Source organism: Entelurus aequoreus, linkage group LG10 (assembly GCF_033978785.1).
Source record: "Entelurus aequoreus isolate RoL-2023_Sb linkage group LG10, RoL_Eaeq_v1.1, whole genome shotgun sequence".
Classification (NCBI taxonomy): Eukaryota; Metazoa; Chordata; class Actinopteri; order Syngnathiformes; family Syngnathidae; genus Entelurus; species Entelurus aequoreus.
The window spans coordinates 66,676,283-66,693,370 of NC_084740.1; the positions used below are offsets into that span (position 1 = coordinate 66,676,283).

At 43.9% G+C, this 17,088-nt stretch overlaps 1 protein-coding gene across 1 annotated transcript; it reads right to left on the reverse strand.

The window, feature by feature from the left end:
- Positions 1-1,884: 1,884 nt before the first annotated feature.
- Positions 1,885-3,038, reverse strand: LOC133659196 (trace amine-associated receptor 13c-like). The gene is made up of 2 exons (XM_062061932.1): positions 2,872-3,038; positions 1,885-2,806 (listed from the first exon to the last, which is right to left on the reverse strand). Exons 1-2 carry the CDS (start codon positions 3,036-3,038, stop codon positions 2,020-2,022), a joined length of 954 nt encoding a protein of 317 aa, XP_061917916.1. The 3' UTR covers positions 1,885-2,019.
- Positions 3,039-17,088: the final 14,050 nt, after the last annotated feature.

The window sequence follows — 17,088 nt, forward strand, 5'->3', positions numbered from 1 at the left end:
TAGATATTAGATATTTTTATTTTATTATAATTAAATATATTATCTTATTATACACACATTTGATCCATTTTGATAAACTATACACAAAGATTAGATATTATATTTTGTTATAATTAAATATATTATTTTATTATACACACATTTTAGCCATTTTATGAAATAAACAAATATTTGATATTTAATTTTATTATAATCAAATATATACTTTTATTATGCCACACATTTGAGCCATTTTATTAAATTAGAATAGAATAGAAAGTACTTTATTGATCCCTGGGGGAAATTCAGCACCACAGTTCGCTCACAATAGACAATAATAATTATAAATAATATAATATAATATATATATATATATATATATATATATATATATATATATATATATATATATATATATATATATATATATATATATATATATATATATATAATATATAAATAATATAAATATATTCTATATATACTCTACATTTAAGTGCAGTCAAGGAACATATGCATTATACAGTCTGATGGCTGTCGGTATGAAGGACCTCCTGTGTCGTTCCGTGTTGCATTTTGGGAGTCTGAGCCTTCCCCTGAACGTGCTCATTCTCTCTGCAAGGTCCGTGTAGTGGGTGGGAGGTGTTATAAATTATAAACAAAGAGGAGATTTTTTAGATATGATCCTGGCTCGGGATCTTTCTGTTTGGAGTTTGCATGTTCTCCCCGTGACTGCGTGGATTCCCTCCGGGTACTCCGACTTCCTCCCACCTCCAAAGACATGCACCTGGGGATAGGTTGATTGGCAACACTAAATTGGCCCTAGTGTGTGAATGTTGTCTGTCTATCTGTGTTGGCCCTGTGATGAAATGGGAATTGTCCAGGGTGTACCCCGCATTCCGTCCGAATGCAGCTGAGATAGGCTCCAGCACCCCCGCGACCCCGAACGGGACAAGCGGTAGAAAATTGATGGATGGAATTTATTATACACACATTTTAGCCATTTTACTAAATTCTACACAAAGATGAGATATTTTATTTAATTATAATTAGATTTATTATTTTATTTTACACACGTTTTAGCCATTTTTTTAATTATATACAAAGGTTAGATATTTTATTTGATCATAATTAGATATATTATTTTATTATAAACACATTTTAGCCATTTTATTTAATTATATACAAAGGTTAGATATTTTATTTTATATGAAGACATTTTTTTTACTTTTTTAAATTCATTAATTCATTTAGTCTTGCTCTGAGTTTTGAGTTTTGAGTTTGAGTTTATTTCGAACATGCAAGCATACAACATGATACATCACAATTTCCAGTCTCTCTTTTCAACATGTTCAAAAAGGAGTAGGAAGAAGCAGAGCTTATTTAATCCTACCCCTTTTCTTTACATAACAGTTGCAAAACTTTTTTGTTCACTTCCTGTTCACAATTTATTCACAATAAACTCCATAAGTAATCACAATAAAAATGAATAAATAAATAAATAATAGTAAGAATTTAATAATAATAATTGGTGAAGTCAGTCATATTTCATATGATGAGATAAGTAAGATTACTTTAAGAATGAATGAATGGATGGATGAAATAAATTGAGAATGTTTGTCATGGTTCTTCTTCTTTGTACTTTGTAAACACTTTAAGTTTGAAGAGTTTCTTGAAGTGGATCATATTAGTACATTGTTTGATTGCTTTGCTTAATCCATTCCATAATTTAATTCCACAGACTGATATACTGAAGGTCTTAAGTGTTGTACGTGCAAACAAATGTTTTAAATTACATTTTTTATATTTCTCCTCTTTTTTTGAGAAGAATTGTTGTATATTCTGTTTTTTCTTTAAGGTTTATTTTTGCTAGTTGACGTTTCATTCGTTGCACTGTAAAAAAAACCCCCAAAAAAACCTAGTATGAGAACCCTCACTGACAATCGCAATAAAAACAATTCTGATTCTTTGTGCAGCATCTTTGAGCCCTTAATGAATCAAATGTTTTATGATTATTGTCGTTATGAGGCAGAAGTGCGTCTACAGCAGGTGCGCCCTGCTAGAATCAGGCTGCAGAATTTGGAGCGTCACAATGAGCTTAATGGACTTCCTGAACCAGCGGTAGAAAAGAGCGTAGATCAGCGGGTTGATGCAGGAGTTGAAGTAGAACAAACAAATGATAACGGCCGCCGCCGACGAGTTGAGTGCCACGTTCTGCCCTGAGGCGACCACGCAGAAGTACGGCGTGATGCACACAAAAAACACGATCACCACCACCCCGAGCGTCCTGGCTGCCCTCAGCTCAGACCTCTTGGGGCCGCGCGGGCGCGGCAGGACCGAGACTCGGTGAGACACGGCCGCTACAAAGACTCTCATGTTCAGCAGTGCTATGGTACTGATGGGGCCGATGAAGGTGAAAATCAGGTCCACTTGTCCTACGGCGCCACTGACGAGGACCACGCACTCGCCCACGCAGGAGACGCCCCTGCCCGGCCGCTGCAGCGTGTCGATGGAACACGCCACGTTGAAGACGGAGGAAAACAACCAGCACAGGACGATGGAAAGCTCCACTCGTCTCCTGGTGACCCTGACGAGGTAGTGAAGAGGGTCGCAGACGGCCACGTAACGATCCACGGTTATGAGCACCATGGTCCCGATGGAGGCCGACGAGATCAGGTGATCCAAGAGGTAAACCGCGGCGCACGTCGCGTCGCCGAACAACCAGCAGCCGTCCAGCTGGAAGATCTGGAACAACAGGAAGACGCCCATCAAGAAGTCGGAGCTGGCCAGAGACAGCAGCAGCAGGTGGGTGGGCGTCTGCAGCTGCCTGAAGAGAAAGTACACGCCCGTCAGTCCAAAACCAGCCCCTGACCTGCGGACGTCACGGGTCACCTGAAGTGTGAGATGGACATGATGACCATCAGGTTGAGAGTGACGGTGAGCAGAAAGACGGTCGGCAGCAGCACGGAGGCGCCGACGACAGCCAGGCGAGGGCGCGGCGTCCTCCGGCAGGACGTGTTGACGAGCAGCGGGAAACACAGCTCGGCCTCCTCCGCCATCTCCGTCAGGGAGAGCGCCGGAACGCTGCTGGCTTTTCAACTCTCTTTCTCCTCCGCCTCCTTTTTCGCCAACCTATCAAACGTTGGCGTCGGTATCCTTTGGGGGGTGCATTCCTGAGTCGTGTCATAGCAACAAGGAAGACGCAACTTGGGGAGTCAAAACATCAGGACTGAGGTATCGGTCGACACCATGGAGGTCTTAGGTCTTCCCCAGCTGTCCAAGACCGACACACACTGACCGTCGACCTACCCTTGCATGCATAACTACCCCAAAACATTGCCCAGAGAAACTAGGTGGTCCACAAAGACTCTAACCATACCCTCAATCAAGTTGTACGCTGATAGTATCCTTTGGGAGGTGCGTTCCTGAGTCGCGTTGTAGCAACAAGAAAGACCCAACTTGGGAAGTCAAAACATCAAGACCGACACACACAGACCTTTGACCAACCCTCGCATGCGTAACTACCACAAAACATTGCCCAGAGAAACTAGGTGATCCACAACGACTCCAACCATACCCTCAATCAAGTTGTACGCTGATAGTATCCTTTGGAGGGGGTGCGTTCCTGAGTCGTATTGTAGCAACAAGAAAGACGCAACTTGGGGAGTCAAAACATCAGGACTGAGGTATCGGTCGACACCATGGAGGTAATCGCCAGGCGTCCAAGACCGACACACACAGACCTTCGACCAACCCTCGCATGCGTAACTACCCCAAAACATTGCCCAGAGAATCTAGGTGGTCCACAACGACTCCAACCATACCCTCAATCAAGTTGTACGCTGATAGTATCCTTTGGGAAGTGCGTTCCTGAGTCGCGTTGTAGCAACAAGAAAGACGCAACTTAGGAAGTCAAAACATCAAGACCGACACACACAGACCTTTGACCAACCCTCGCATGCGTAACTACCACAAAACATTGCCCAGAGAAACTAGGTGGTCCACAACGACTCCAACCATACCCTCAATCAAGTTTTACGCTGATAGTATCCTTTGGGGGGGTGCGTTCCTGAGTCGTATTGTAGCAACAAGAAAGACGCAACTTGGGGAGTCAAAACATCAGGACTGAGGTATCGGTCGACACCATGGAGGTAATCGCCAGGCGTCCAAGACCGACACACACAGACCTTTGACCAACCCTCGCATGCGTAACTACCACAAAACATTGCCCAGAGAAACTAGGTGGTCCACAACGACTCCAACCATACCCTCAATCAAGTTTTACGCTGATAGTATCCTTTGGGGGGGTGCGTTCCTGAGTCGTATTGTAGCAACAAGAAAGACGCAACTTGGGGAGTCAAAACATCAGGACTGAGGTATCGGTCGACACCATGGAGGTAATCGCCAGGCGTCCAAGACCGACACACACAGACCTTCGACCAACCCTCGCATGCGTAACTACCCCAAAACATTGCTCAGAGAATCTAGGTGGTCCACAACGACTCCAACCATACCCTCAATCAAGTTGTACGCTGATAGTATCCTTTGGGAAGTGCGTTCCTGAGTCGCGTTGTAGCAACAAGAAAGACGCAACTTAGGAAGTCAAAACATCAAGACCGACACACACAGACCTTTGACCAACCCTCGCATGCGTAACTACCACAAAACATTGCCCAGAGAAACTAGGTGGTCCACAACGACTCCAACCATACCCTCAATCAAGTTGTACGCTGATTGTATCCTTTGGAGGGGGTGCGTTCCTGAGTCGTATTGTAGCAACAAGAAAGACGCAACTTGGGGAGTCAAAACATCGGGACTGATGTATCGGTCGACACCATGGAGGTAATCGCCAGGCGTCCAAGACCGACACACACAGACCTTCGACCAACACTCGCATGCGTAACTACCCCAAAACATTGCGCTCAGAATCTAGGTGGTCCACAACGACTTCAACCATACCCTCAATCAAGTTGTACGCTGATAGTATCCTTTGGGAGGTGCGTTCCTGAGTCGCGTTGTAGCAACAAGAAAGACGCAACTTAGGAAGTCAAAACATCAAGACCGACACACACAGACCTTTGACCAACCCTCGCATGCGTAACTACCACAAAACATTGCCCAGAGAAACTAGGTGGTCCACAACGACTCCAACCATACCCTCAATCAAGTTTTACGCTGATAGTATCCTTTGGGGGGGTGCGTTCCTGAGTCGTATTGTAGCAACAAGAAAGACGCAACTTGGGGAGTCAAAACATCAGGAGTGAGGTATCGGTCGACACCATGGAGGTAATCGCCAGGCGTCCAAGACCGACACACACAGACCTTCGACCAACCCTCGCATGCGTAACTACCCCAAAACATTGCTCAGAGAATCTAGGTGGTCCACAACGACTCCAACCATACCCTCAATCAAGTTGTACGCTGATAGTATCCTTTGGGAAGTGCGTTCCTGAGTCGCGTTGTAGCAACAAGAAAGACGCAACTTAGGAAGTCAAAACATCAAGACCGACACACACAGACCTTTGACCAACCCTCGCATGCGTAACTACCCCAAAACATTGCCCAGAGAAACTAGGTGGTCCACAAAGACTCCAACCATACCCTCAATCAAGTTGTACGCTGATAGTATCCTTTGGGAAGTGCGTTCCTGAGTCGCGTTGTAGCAACAAGAAAGACGCAACTTAGGAAGTCAAAACATCAAGACCGACACACACAGACCTTTGACCAACCCTCGCATGCGTAACTACCACAAAACATTGCCCAGAGAAACTAGGTGGTCCACAACGACTCCAACCATACCCTCAATCAAGTTGTACGCTGATTGTATCCTTTGGAGGGGGTGCGTTCCTGAGTCGTATTGTAGCAACAAGAAAGACGCAACTTGGGGAGTCAAAACATCGGGACTGATGTATCGGTCGACACCATGGAGGTAATCGCCAGGCGTCCAAGACCGACACACACAGACCTTCGACCAACACTCGCATGCGTAACTACCCCAAAACATTGCGCTCAGAATCTAGGTGGTCCACAACGACTTCAACCATACCCTCAATCAAGTTGTACGCTGATAGTATCCTTTGGGAGGTGCGTTCCTGAGTCGCGTTGTAGCAACAAGAAAGACGCAACTTAGGAAGTCAAAACATCAAGACCGACACACACAGACCTTTGACCAACCCTCGCATGCGTAACTACCACAAAACATTGCCCAGAGAAACTAGGTGGTCCACAACGACTCCAACCATACCCTCAATCAAGTTTTACGCTGATAGTATCCTTTGGGGGGGTGCGTTCCTGAGTCGTATTGTAGCAACAAGAAAGACGCAACTTGGGGAGTCAAAACATCAGGAGTGAGGTATCGGTCGACACCATGGAGGTAATCGCCAGGCGTCCAAGACCGACACACACAGACCTTCGACCAACCCTCGCATGCGTAACTACCCCAAAACATTGCTCAGAGAATCTAGGTGGTCCACAACGACTCCAACCATACCCTCAATCAAGTTGTACGCTGATAGTATCCTTTGGGAAGTGCGTTCCTGAGTCGCGTTGTAGCAACAAGAAAGACGCAACTTAGGAAGTCAAAACATCAAGACCGACACACACAGACCTTTGACCAACCCTCGCATGCGTAACTACCCCAAAACATTGCCCAGAGAAACTAGGTGGTCCACAAAGACTCCAACCATACCCTCAATCAAGTTGTACGCTGATAGTATCCTTTGGGGGGGGGGGGGGGGTGCGTTCCTGAGTCGTATTGTAGCAACAAGAAAGACGCAACTTGGGGAGTCAAAACATCAGGACTGAGGTATCGGTCGACACCATGGAGGTAATCGCCAGGCGTCCAAGACCGACACACACAGACCTTCGACCAACCCTCGCATGCGTAACTACCCCAAAACATTGCTCAGAGAATCTAGGTGGTCCACAACGACTCCAACCATACCCTCAATCAAGTTGTACGCTGATAGTATGCTTTGGGAGGTGCGTTCCTGAGTCGTATTGTAGCAACAAGAAAGACCCAACTTAGGAAGTCAAAACATCAAGACCGACACACACAGACCTTTGACCAACCCTCGCATGCGTAACTACCACAAAACATTGCCCAGAGAAACTAGGTGGTCCACAACGACTCCAACCATACCCTCAATCAAGTTGTACGCTGATAGTATCCTTTGGGGGGGTGCGTTCCTGAGTCGTATTGTAGCAACAAGAAAGACGCAACTTGGGGAGTCAAAACATCAGAACTGAGGTATCGGTCGACACCATGGAGGTAATCGCCAGGCGTCCAAGACCGACACACACAGACCTTCGACCAACCCTCGCATGCGTAACTACCCCAAAAAATTGCTCAGAGAATCTAGGTGGTCCACAACGACTCCAACCATACCCTCAATCAAGTTGTACGCTGATAGTATCCTTTGGGAGGTGCGTTCCTGAGTCGCGTTGTAGCAACAAGAAAGACCCAACTTGGGAAGTCAAAACATCAAGACCGACACACACAGACCTTTGACCAACCCTCGCATGCGTAACTACCACAAAACATTGCCCAGAGAAACTAGGTGGTCCACGACGACTCCAACCATACCCTCAATCAAGTTGTATGCTGATAGTATCCTTTGGAGGGGGTGCGTTCCTGAGTCGTATTGTAGCAACAAGAAAGACGCAACTTGGGGAGTCAAAACATCAGGACTGAGGTATCGGTCGACACCATGGAGGTAATCGCCAGGCGTCCAAGACCGACACACACAGACCTTCGACCAACCCTCGCATGCGTAACTACCCCAAAACATTGCTCAGAGAATCTAGGTGGTCCACAACGACTCCAACCATACCCTCAATCAAGTTGTACGCTGATAGTATCCTTTGGGAAGTGCGTTCCTGAGTCGCGTTGTAGCAACAAGAAAGACGCAACTTAGGAAGTCAAAACATCAAGACCGACACACACAGACCTTTGACCAACCCTCGCATGCGTAACTACCCCAAAACATTGCCCAGAGAAACTAGGTGGTCCACAAAGACTCCAACCATACCCTCAATCAAGTTGTACGCTGATAGTATCCTTTGGGGGGGGGGGGGGGGGGTGCGTTCCTGAGTCGTATTGTAGCAACAAGAAAGACGCAACTTGGGGAGTCAAAACATCAGGACTGAGGTATCGGTCGACACCATAGAGGTAATCGCCAGGCGTCCAAGACCGACACACACAGACCTTCGACCAACCCTCGCATGCGTAACTACCCCAAAACATTGCTCAGAGAATCTAGGTGGTCCACAACGACTCCAACCATACCCTCAATCAAGTTGTACACTGATAGTATCCTTTGGGAAGTGCGTTCCTGAGTCGTGTTGTAGCAACAAGAAAGACCCAACTTGGGAAGTCAAAACATCAAGACCGACACACACAGACCTTTGACCAACCCTCGCATGCGTAACTACCACAAAACATTGCCCAGAGAAACTAGGTGGTCCACAACGACTCCAACCATACCCTCAATCAAGTTGTACGCTGATAGTATCCTTTGGAGGGGGTGCGTTCCTGAGTCGTATTGTAGCAACAAGAAAGACGCAACTTGGGGAGTCAAAACATCAGAACTGAGGTATCGGTCGACACCATGGTGGTAATCGCCAGGCGTCCAAGACCGACACACACAGACCTTCGACCAACCCTCGCATGCGTAACTACCCCAAAACATTGCTCAGAGAATCTAGGTGGTCCACAACGACTCCAACCATACCCTCAATCAAGTTGTACGCTGATAGTATCCTTTGGGAAGTGCGCTCCTGAGTCGTATTGTAGCAACAAGAAAGACCCAACTTGGGAAGTCAAAACATCAAGACCGACACACACAGACCTTTGACCAACCCTCGCATGCGTAACTACCACAAAACATTGCCCAGAGAAACTAGGTGGTCCACAACGACTCCAACCATACCCTCAATCAAGTTGTACGCTGATAGTATCCTTTGGGGGGGTGCGTTCCTGAGTCGTATTGTAGCAACAAGAAAGACGCAACTTGGGGAGTCAAAACATCAGGACTGAGGTATCGGTCGACACCATAGAGGTAATCGCCAGGCGTCCAAGACCGACACACACAGACCTTCGACCAACCCTCGCATGCGTAACTACCCCAAAACATTGCTCAGAGAATCTAGGTGGTCCACAACGACTCCAACCATACCCTCAATCAAGTTGTACGCTGATAGTATCCTTTGGGAGGTGCGTTCCTGAGTCGCGTTGTAGCAACAAGAAAGACCCAACTTAGGAAGTCAAAACATCAAGACCGACACACACAGACCTTTGACCAACCCTCGCATGCGTAACTACCCCAAAACATTGCCCGGAGAAACTAGGTGGTTCACAAAGACTCCAACCATACCCTCAATCAAGTTGTACGCTGATAGTATCCTTTGGGGGGGTGCGTTCCTGAGTCGCGTTGTAGCAACAAGAAAGACCCAACTTAGGAAGTCAAAACATCAAGACCGACACACACAGACCTTTGACCAACCCTCGCATGCGTAACTACCACAAAACATTGCCCAGAGAAACTAGGTGATCCACAACGACTCCAACCATACCCTCAATCAAGTTGTACGCTGATAGTATCCTTTGGAGGGGGTGCGTTCCTGAGTCGTATTGTAGCAACAAGAAAGACGCAACTTGGGGAGTCAAAACATCAGGACTGAGGTATCGGTCGACACCATGGAGGTAATCGCCAGGCGTCCAAGACCGACACACACAGACCTTCGACCAACCCTCGCATGCGTAACTACCCCAAAACATTGCCCAGAGAAACTAGGTGGTCCACAACGACTCCAACCATACCCTCAATCAAGTTTTACGCTGATAGTATCCTTTGGGGGGGTGCGTTCCTGAGTCGTATTGTAGCAACAAGAAAGACGCAACTTGGGGAGTCAAAACATCAGGACTGAGGTATCGGTCGACACCATAAAGGTAATCGCCAGGCGTCCAAGACCGACACACACAGACCTTCGACCAACCCTCGCATGCGTAACTACCCCAAAACATTGCTCTCAGAATCTAGGTGGTCCACGACGACTCCAACCATACCCTCAATCAAGTCTTACGCTGATGGCTTGGCGCATTCAATCGGAATCATACCATTTTCTATTGCGCTTGTCTTCTTTAGGGTGATGGCTGAGATGGAGCCTACCCCAGTTGACCTTGGGTGACAGGCGAGTGTGGCCGGGCCGTGTGTAAGTTGGTAAACCTCACTCCCTGACAACCTTAAGAGCAGTGCTGGTAACCAGGTTGGGAGTGTCGGCTTTTAGCTCGGTAGCTAGCACGCTCGTCTCTCTCATGCCGGACAACCCGGGCTCAAACCGAAAAGCTGGTACTGAACCAGGCGGGTACCACGAGGGTCCACCCCGGACTGGTCGCCAGTAAATCCCAAGACTAACACGTAACCTGCCGGGATTCATACTGTCACAGATAGATGGTCCGCAAATTGAGAGAAAGACCAAGCTATCAGTTTTTTGTCCGGCGCGTCAGCAAGTGAAGTTTAAACACAAACCACAACACAACCAATCCACTTATCCACAAGCACCTCTAAGAACATGCAAACTCCACTCATGGATCTTCCAATGGAGATTCTGGACTGTGATTTCCTGACTGTGGGGCCAACATGCTTACCACCAGATCACCGTACAGCCCCATAAAACTATAGAACAAGAAAATCAGCCATTCAGCCCATCTTTGAAAAGTCAGAGAAAAGTCAGTAATAGATCAGTGTAGAATTTTGGAGCACTTTTTTGCAAAGAAAATCTGGGAAAAGATCATCGATAAGTAGGGATGTATATCGTATCAATACCGATATCAATGTTGATATTCCTTTTCCATACCGGTGTTTATAAGTACTTTTAGCAGTATTATATTTAATTAAAGATGTGGAAAAAAATGCACTTATAATGAGAATGTTATGAGCATGAGGGATTGTACACCAGCAACATCATGTAACATCTCACAGCATGGGATTTTATCACAAACAAGGTGTTGTGTCACCATCTTGTAAAGAGCACGCAGATCCAGTTCTATTCTTTACATTTACACTCAGCTGGAAATATTTATGTCTGGCAATAGGGCTGTGAATCTTTGGGTACCAAACGATTCGATTGAAAATCGATTCTTGATTCAAAATCGATTCTCGATTTATAATCTCTACTTTTTTAATAACATTGGGTGCCAGTTATATGATGAACTACATTCCTCCATAAAATAGATCAACTCTGATAAAGCTCTGATCAATTCCTATATTACTTAAAAGAAAACAGGTTTTGTGTAATAAAATTCCACCCAAACGTTTAATAAAGTCAAATACAAATAAGGCAACAAGAGAAGTATCCAAGACTTCTCTTTTCGAAAGTAAATCTGCAACTTTCTGAATTTTAAAGGCCTACTGAAACCCACTACTACCGACCACGCAGTCTGATAGTTTATATATCAATGATGAAATCTTAACATTGCAACACATGCCAATACGGCCGGGTTAACTTATAAAGTGCAATTTTAAATTTCCCGCGAAACTTCCGGTTGAAAACGTAAATGTATGATGACGTATGCGCGTGACGTCAATCGTTGAAACGGAAGTATTCGGACGCCATTGAATCCAATACAAAAAGCTCTGTTTTCATCTCAAAATTCCACAGTATTCTGGACATCTGTGTTGGTGAATCTTTTGCAATTTGTTTAATGAACAATGGAGACTGCAAAGAAGAAAGTTGTAGGTGGGATCGGTGTATTAGCGGCGGACTACAGCAACACAACCAGGAGGACTTTGAGATGGATAGCAGACGCGCTAGCCGCCGAACTCCCCTTGACTTCCTCCGTCTCCGGGCCGCCGACCGCATCTATGATCGGGTGAAGTCATTCGTCGCACCGTCGATCGCTGGAACGCAGGTGAGCACGGGTGTTGATGAGCAGATGAGGGCTGGCGTAGGTGGATAGCTAATGTTTTTAGCATAGCTCTGTGAGGTCCCGTTGCTAAGTTAGCTTCAATGGCGTCGTTAGCAACAGCATTGTTAAGCTTCGCCAGGCTGGAAAGCATTAACCGTGTAGTTACAGGTCCATGGTTTAATAGTATTGTTGATTTTCTGTCTATCCTTCCAGTCAGGGGTTTATTTCTTTTGTTTCTACATGCAGTTAAGCCCGATGCTATCACGTTAGCTCCGTAGCTAAAGAGCTTCGCCGATGTATTGTCGTGGAGATAAAAGTCACTGTGAATGTCCATTTCGCGTTCTCGACTCTCATTTTCAAGAGGATATAGTATCCGAGGTGGTTTAAAATACAAATCCGTGATCCACAATAGAAAAAGGAGAAAGTGTGGAATCCAATGAACCCTTGTACCTAAGTTACGGTCAGAGCGAAAAAAGATACGTCCTGCACTGCACTCTAGTCCTTCACTCTCACGTTCCTCATCCACAAATCTTTCATCCTCGCTCAAATTAATGGGGTAATCGTCGCTTTCTCGGTCCGAATCGCTCTCGCTGCATTGTAAACAATGGGGAAAAGCCTTTCAACCTTTGACGTCACGCTACTTCCGTTACAGGCAAGGCTTTTTTTTATCAGCGACCAAAAGTTGCGAACTTTATCGTCGATGTTCTCTACTAAATCCTTTCAGCAAAAATATGGCAATATCGCAAAATGATCAAGTATGACACATAAAATGGATCTGCTATCCCCGTTTAAATAAAAAAAATTCATTTCAGTAGGCCTTTAATATCACTTCAATTTTTAACTTTTTTTGAGTGGAATATAATCGGCCTGTGAATGACTGACTTGGTTGACGGTTGATGAAACGCGGTAGTGGCGGCCGTGAATACAGCGCGTTCACTTCAAACTGACACAAACTCTTATTGGCGTGCGTAAGTTGGAGGGACTTTTGAAGAGCAAATATTGTTGTGATACAAACTTTTGTGTGGTGTTGCTTCCTTATTTGTCATTATTCCAAGCTGATCATCAGATCTTACCACCTGAAGTGAATGTGACAACGTGCCATAATCACTAAAAATATGATAGCCGTATCATTTGTCCAGAATCTTAATGGTCCTACTGGACCGACCTAATTAGGAAGCGGTAGCAAAAAATACAGATACTCGGTATACATCCCTATTGATAAGTTGGGTTGGGCATCGATCGGAACCAGGTTTATTTGACAGTGACAAGAGAACGAACGCTTACTCAATGCACCGCATAGTCCTTGCTAGCTAGCTCCACAGTGTTTTAGCTACTACCGGTACTCGGTATACATCCCTATTGATAAGTTGGGTTGGGCATCGATGGGAACCGGGTTTATAGTCCATTGTTCTTGAACCGTCCAATTTTTTCGAACTGAATTCAAACTCAAACGGTGTCCGACGCTATCAATAAGTCGAGTTTTTTCCACCACTCCAAAAACGGCAATGTCTGCGGCAAAGTCAAAAGCGAACATTTGTTCCTGCTTCTATCATTCCTAACGGTGTTGTTGCTGGTGAAAGAATGGGAGATGAGTGACAGACTAAAGCAGCAAACAAACAAAGAAACAAAAATGCCTGTGGGACCTGACTGAACTCGTTCTGACTGCTGCCGTTCTGCCTCAGGTACGAGTCGGCATTGAACCGTCAGCAACGGCTCAACCCGTCGGTTCACAATCGAAACCTTTCGCATTTCACATTTTGTCGCGACACATTCTCAACATGCGACGCGCTACCGAGAAAACACATGCTGCGGTATTCCATCTGTGTGTGTTACTGCACCGTTTATGGGAAAGGACAATATTTCCCGATCAAAAAGAAAATAATACCTCAATCATTCAGTATTTTATGTTAGCATGCTAACGTACAAATACACTTACGTTAAAAGGGGACATTTCCCAAGGCTGTCATTAAGCCCCTTGTAAGGAAAAGTAGTCTTGATGCCACAGAACTGAACAAATATCACAAATCTGCCAATTTTTAGGTAAAGTCCTAGAACAGGTTGTATACGAACAGCTTAGTGACTTTCTCCGGTCTCATTACGTGTTGGATACTTTCCAATCAGGCTTTAGGACTCACCACAGCTCTGATCCATGTGACTAACAATACCCGACTGAACACAGGTGCAGGAAAAGTCTCAGTCTTGGTTCTGGGTGGGAAATCTCTGGTGCTGCTCTGAATCGTAAGTCCGGATGTACTTTATTGGAATTGGTAACTGTGTATCAGACAAAATGCCCTGTGGGGTTCCTTAGGGGTCCATCCTACTGTTCAATTCGTACATTGGACACTGCTTGGAACAGATCAGTGTGCGGGCACCAAACTTATTTCTTCAGATAAACTCAGACAAAAGTCAAATCATTGTCTGTGGCCCACAACATCACTCCTAGACCCCGACCGTTGCTTCTAGTCCTTCCTGTTTTTTTCTAACCTTATTTCCAACCTTTCACATTTTTCAACCCATTTCAACCGTTCCACTGTCAAATCATTCCTCTTAGTCAGGACAAAAAAACAAGATTGTTTAAGAACTTGAAAAATTTCAGTTTTTTCCCGAAATTCCACCATTTTTAAATTTTTAAAAAACTGTTACTACTTCAACATTTCTTTACCGATTTAAACAATTCCGATACCAACCAATTCAGCTCATGCCAGACATTCATGCTCCTAAGCATTTAAAAAAAAATCCTGCTTTACCCCAAATTTCCAGGAAGTTCCCATTGAAAGGAATGGGACATTTTTCCAAGTTGTGCAATTCCCACAACTCTTGTGGATGTACTACCAGTCTGTGGTTGCCAGTGTTCTGTACTACATCGTAGTGTGCTGGGGGGGGGGGGGGGGCAGCATATCTAAGAAGGACAGCTCCAGACTGGAGAAACTGATCAGGCGGGCCGGTTCTACGATCGGAATAAAACTGGACTCACTGGTGAAGGTGGCAGAGAAGAGGACTGTGGAAAAACTAGTGAGCATCCTGGATGATGCCAGTCACACTCTGCATACCGTTGTCAGTAGCCAGAGGAGCCTGTTCAGTGCTAGACTGCTTCATCCCAAGTGCAGGACTAATAGACTCAAAAACTCCTTTGTCCCACACATAACAGTGAAATACTTTTTTCATAACATGGTCACTAATGCCTAGTTTCTCTTGTTATATTCTTATTTTACTGTTATATTTTTATTCTCATCGTTGCTTTTTATTTTTTTTCTATTGTAATATTTTTCTATTTTGTCTCCATTTATACCCCCATTATTTACTTTTTACAATTTTGTACACTGCTGCTGGAATTTAAATTTTCCTGAGGGAACTCTCCTGAAGGAATCAATAAAGTACTATCTATCTATCTATCTATCTATCTATCTATCTATCTATCTATCTATCTATCTATCTATCTATCTATCTATCTATCTATCTATCTATCTATCTAATCAAACTATTCTTACATTCATACTACATTCTGTCAGCATTTCAGTTCAACTTCAGCATTGGAGCATTCACAAGCAACTCCTTCAGGAATCGCCTGATCTAGTTTACTCTTCACATTTTTAGAAATCTAAGACAGCCATTGTGAAATCCACGTAATTCGAAGCAAATGAGCCCGCTGAGAAGAGAGTGTTCGTTTTGGTCTTTCCAGGGTCATCAAGCAGTGACAAGACGATAAGTGTACACTCACATTTTACATCATGTGACTTTACCAGTCGGGGACAGGTGTGTGTTTTCCACATCGAACTGTCAGGTGATAATTAGCATCGTCTGCAGCTAAAAGACCAACAACAACAAAACACGTGGAATGTTGCGTGACGCCAAAGCGTAGATGTTGGAAGTCCTCCACGACCATAAAGACAGAGCCTGTTTGTCCCCAGCATGCAGACAGAAGACCGGAGACCACCGAGCACGCTCACAATACCACTACAGACTTCAATGACAAGGTGGGACTCAAAACTCAAACAAACTTACTATACTGAATAATCATACTGAATAATAAAAGAGTATATTATTTTTTTAATCAATTTTGTAAACTGTAAAAATGTCAGTAGATTTTACGGTCAAAAATGATTCTGTGTAGTAATTCGGTGTAAAAACCACCGTCAATTTCACAAGAAAATTCTGGCAACTGAACTGCTAGTTTTTTACCGTACATTTTTTTTTACAGTGTGGTAAAATGAACAATAACATTTAATAGGGGACGGTGTGGCGCGGTAGGGAGAGTGGCCGTGCCAGCAACCTGAGGGTTCCTGGTTCGATCCCCACCTTCTACCAACCGAGTCACGTCCGTTGTGTCCTTGAGCAAGGCACTTCACTCTTGCTCCTGATGGGTCCTGGTCCCACCATCAGTGTGTGAATGTGTGTGTGAATGGGTGAATGTGGAAATAGTGTCAAAGCGCTTTGAGTACCTTGAAGGTAGAAAAGCGCTATACAAGTATAACCCTTTTTTTTTAAAGATAATTTACAACATTTTAAAATATCTTATTTTAATGAGTTACATCATAATAATAATAGTAATTGCAAGCTAAACGTGCATATATGGGAAACTAATTAACTTATATGGTAAACTAATTAACTAATAACTGATATTCTTTTTAAGATATTGATTAGAAAAAAATAGTAATTATAACAAGGACTACACAACTGATTGGTTATTCATTATAAAGTATTTCTTCTTTTACAAATTTTTGCAGTGGCTGAAATCATTTGAATGATAATTCATATTATTATTAATATATATATATATATATATATATATATATATATATATATATATATATATATATATATATATATATATATATATATATATATATATATATATATATGTTTTATTTTGTATATATATTAGGCCTGTGAGTATATGTTTTATTTTGTATATATATTAGGCCTGTGAGTCTTCGGGTGTCCCACGATTCGATTCAATATCGAATCTTGGGGTCACGATTCGATTCAAAATCGATTTTTTTTTTTAATGCAACACGATTCTTGATTCAAAAACGATTTTTTCCCGATTCAAAAGGATTCTCTATTCATTCAATACATAGGATTTCAGCAGGATGTACCCCAGTCTGCTGACATGCAAGCAGAGTAGTAGATTTTTGTAAAAAGCTTTTATAATTTTAAAGGACAATGTTTTATCAACTGATTGCAATAATGTAAATTTGTTT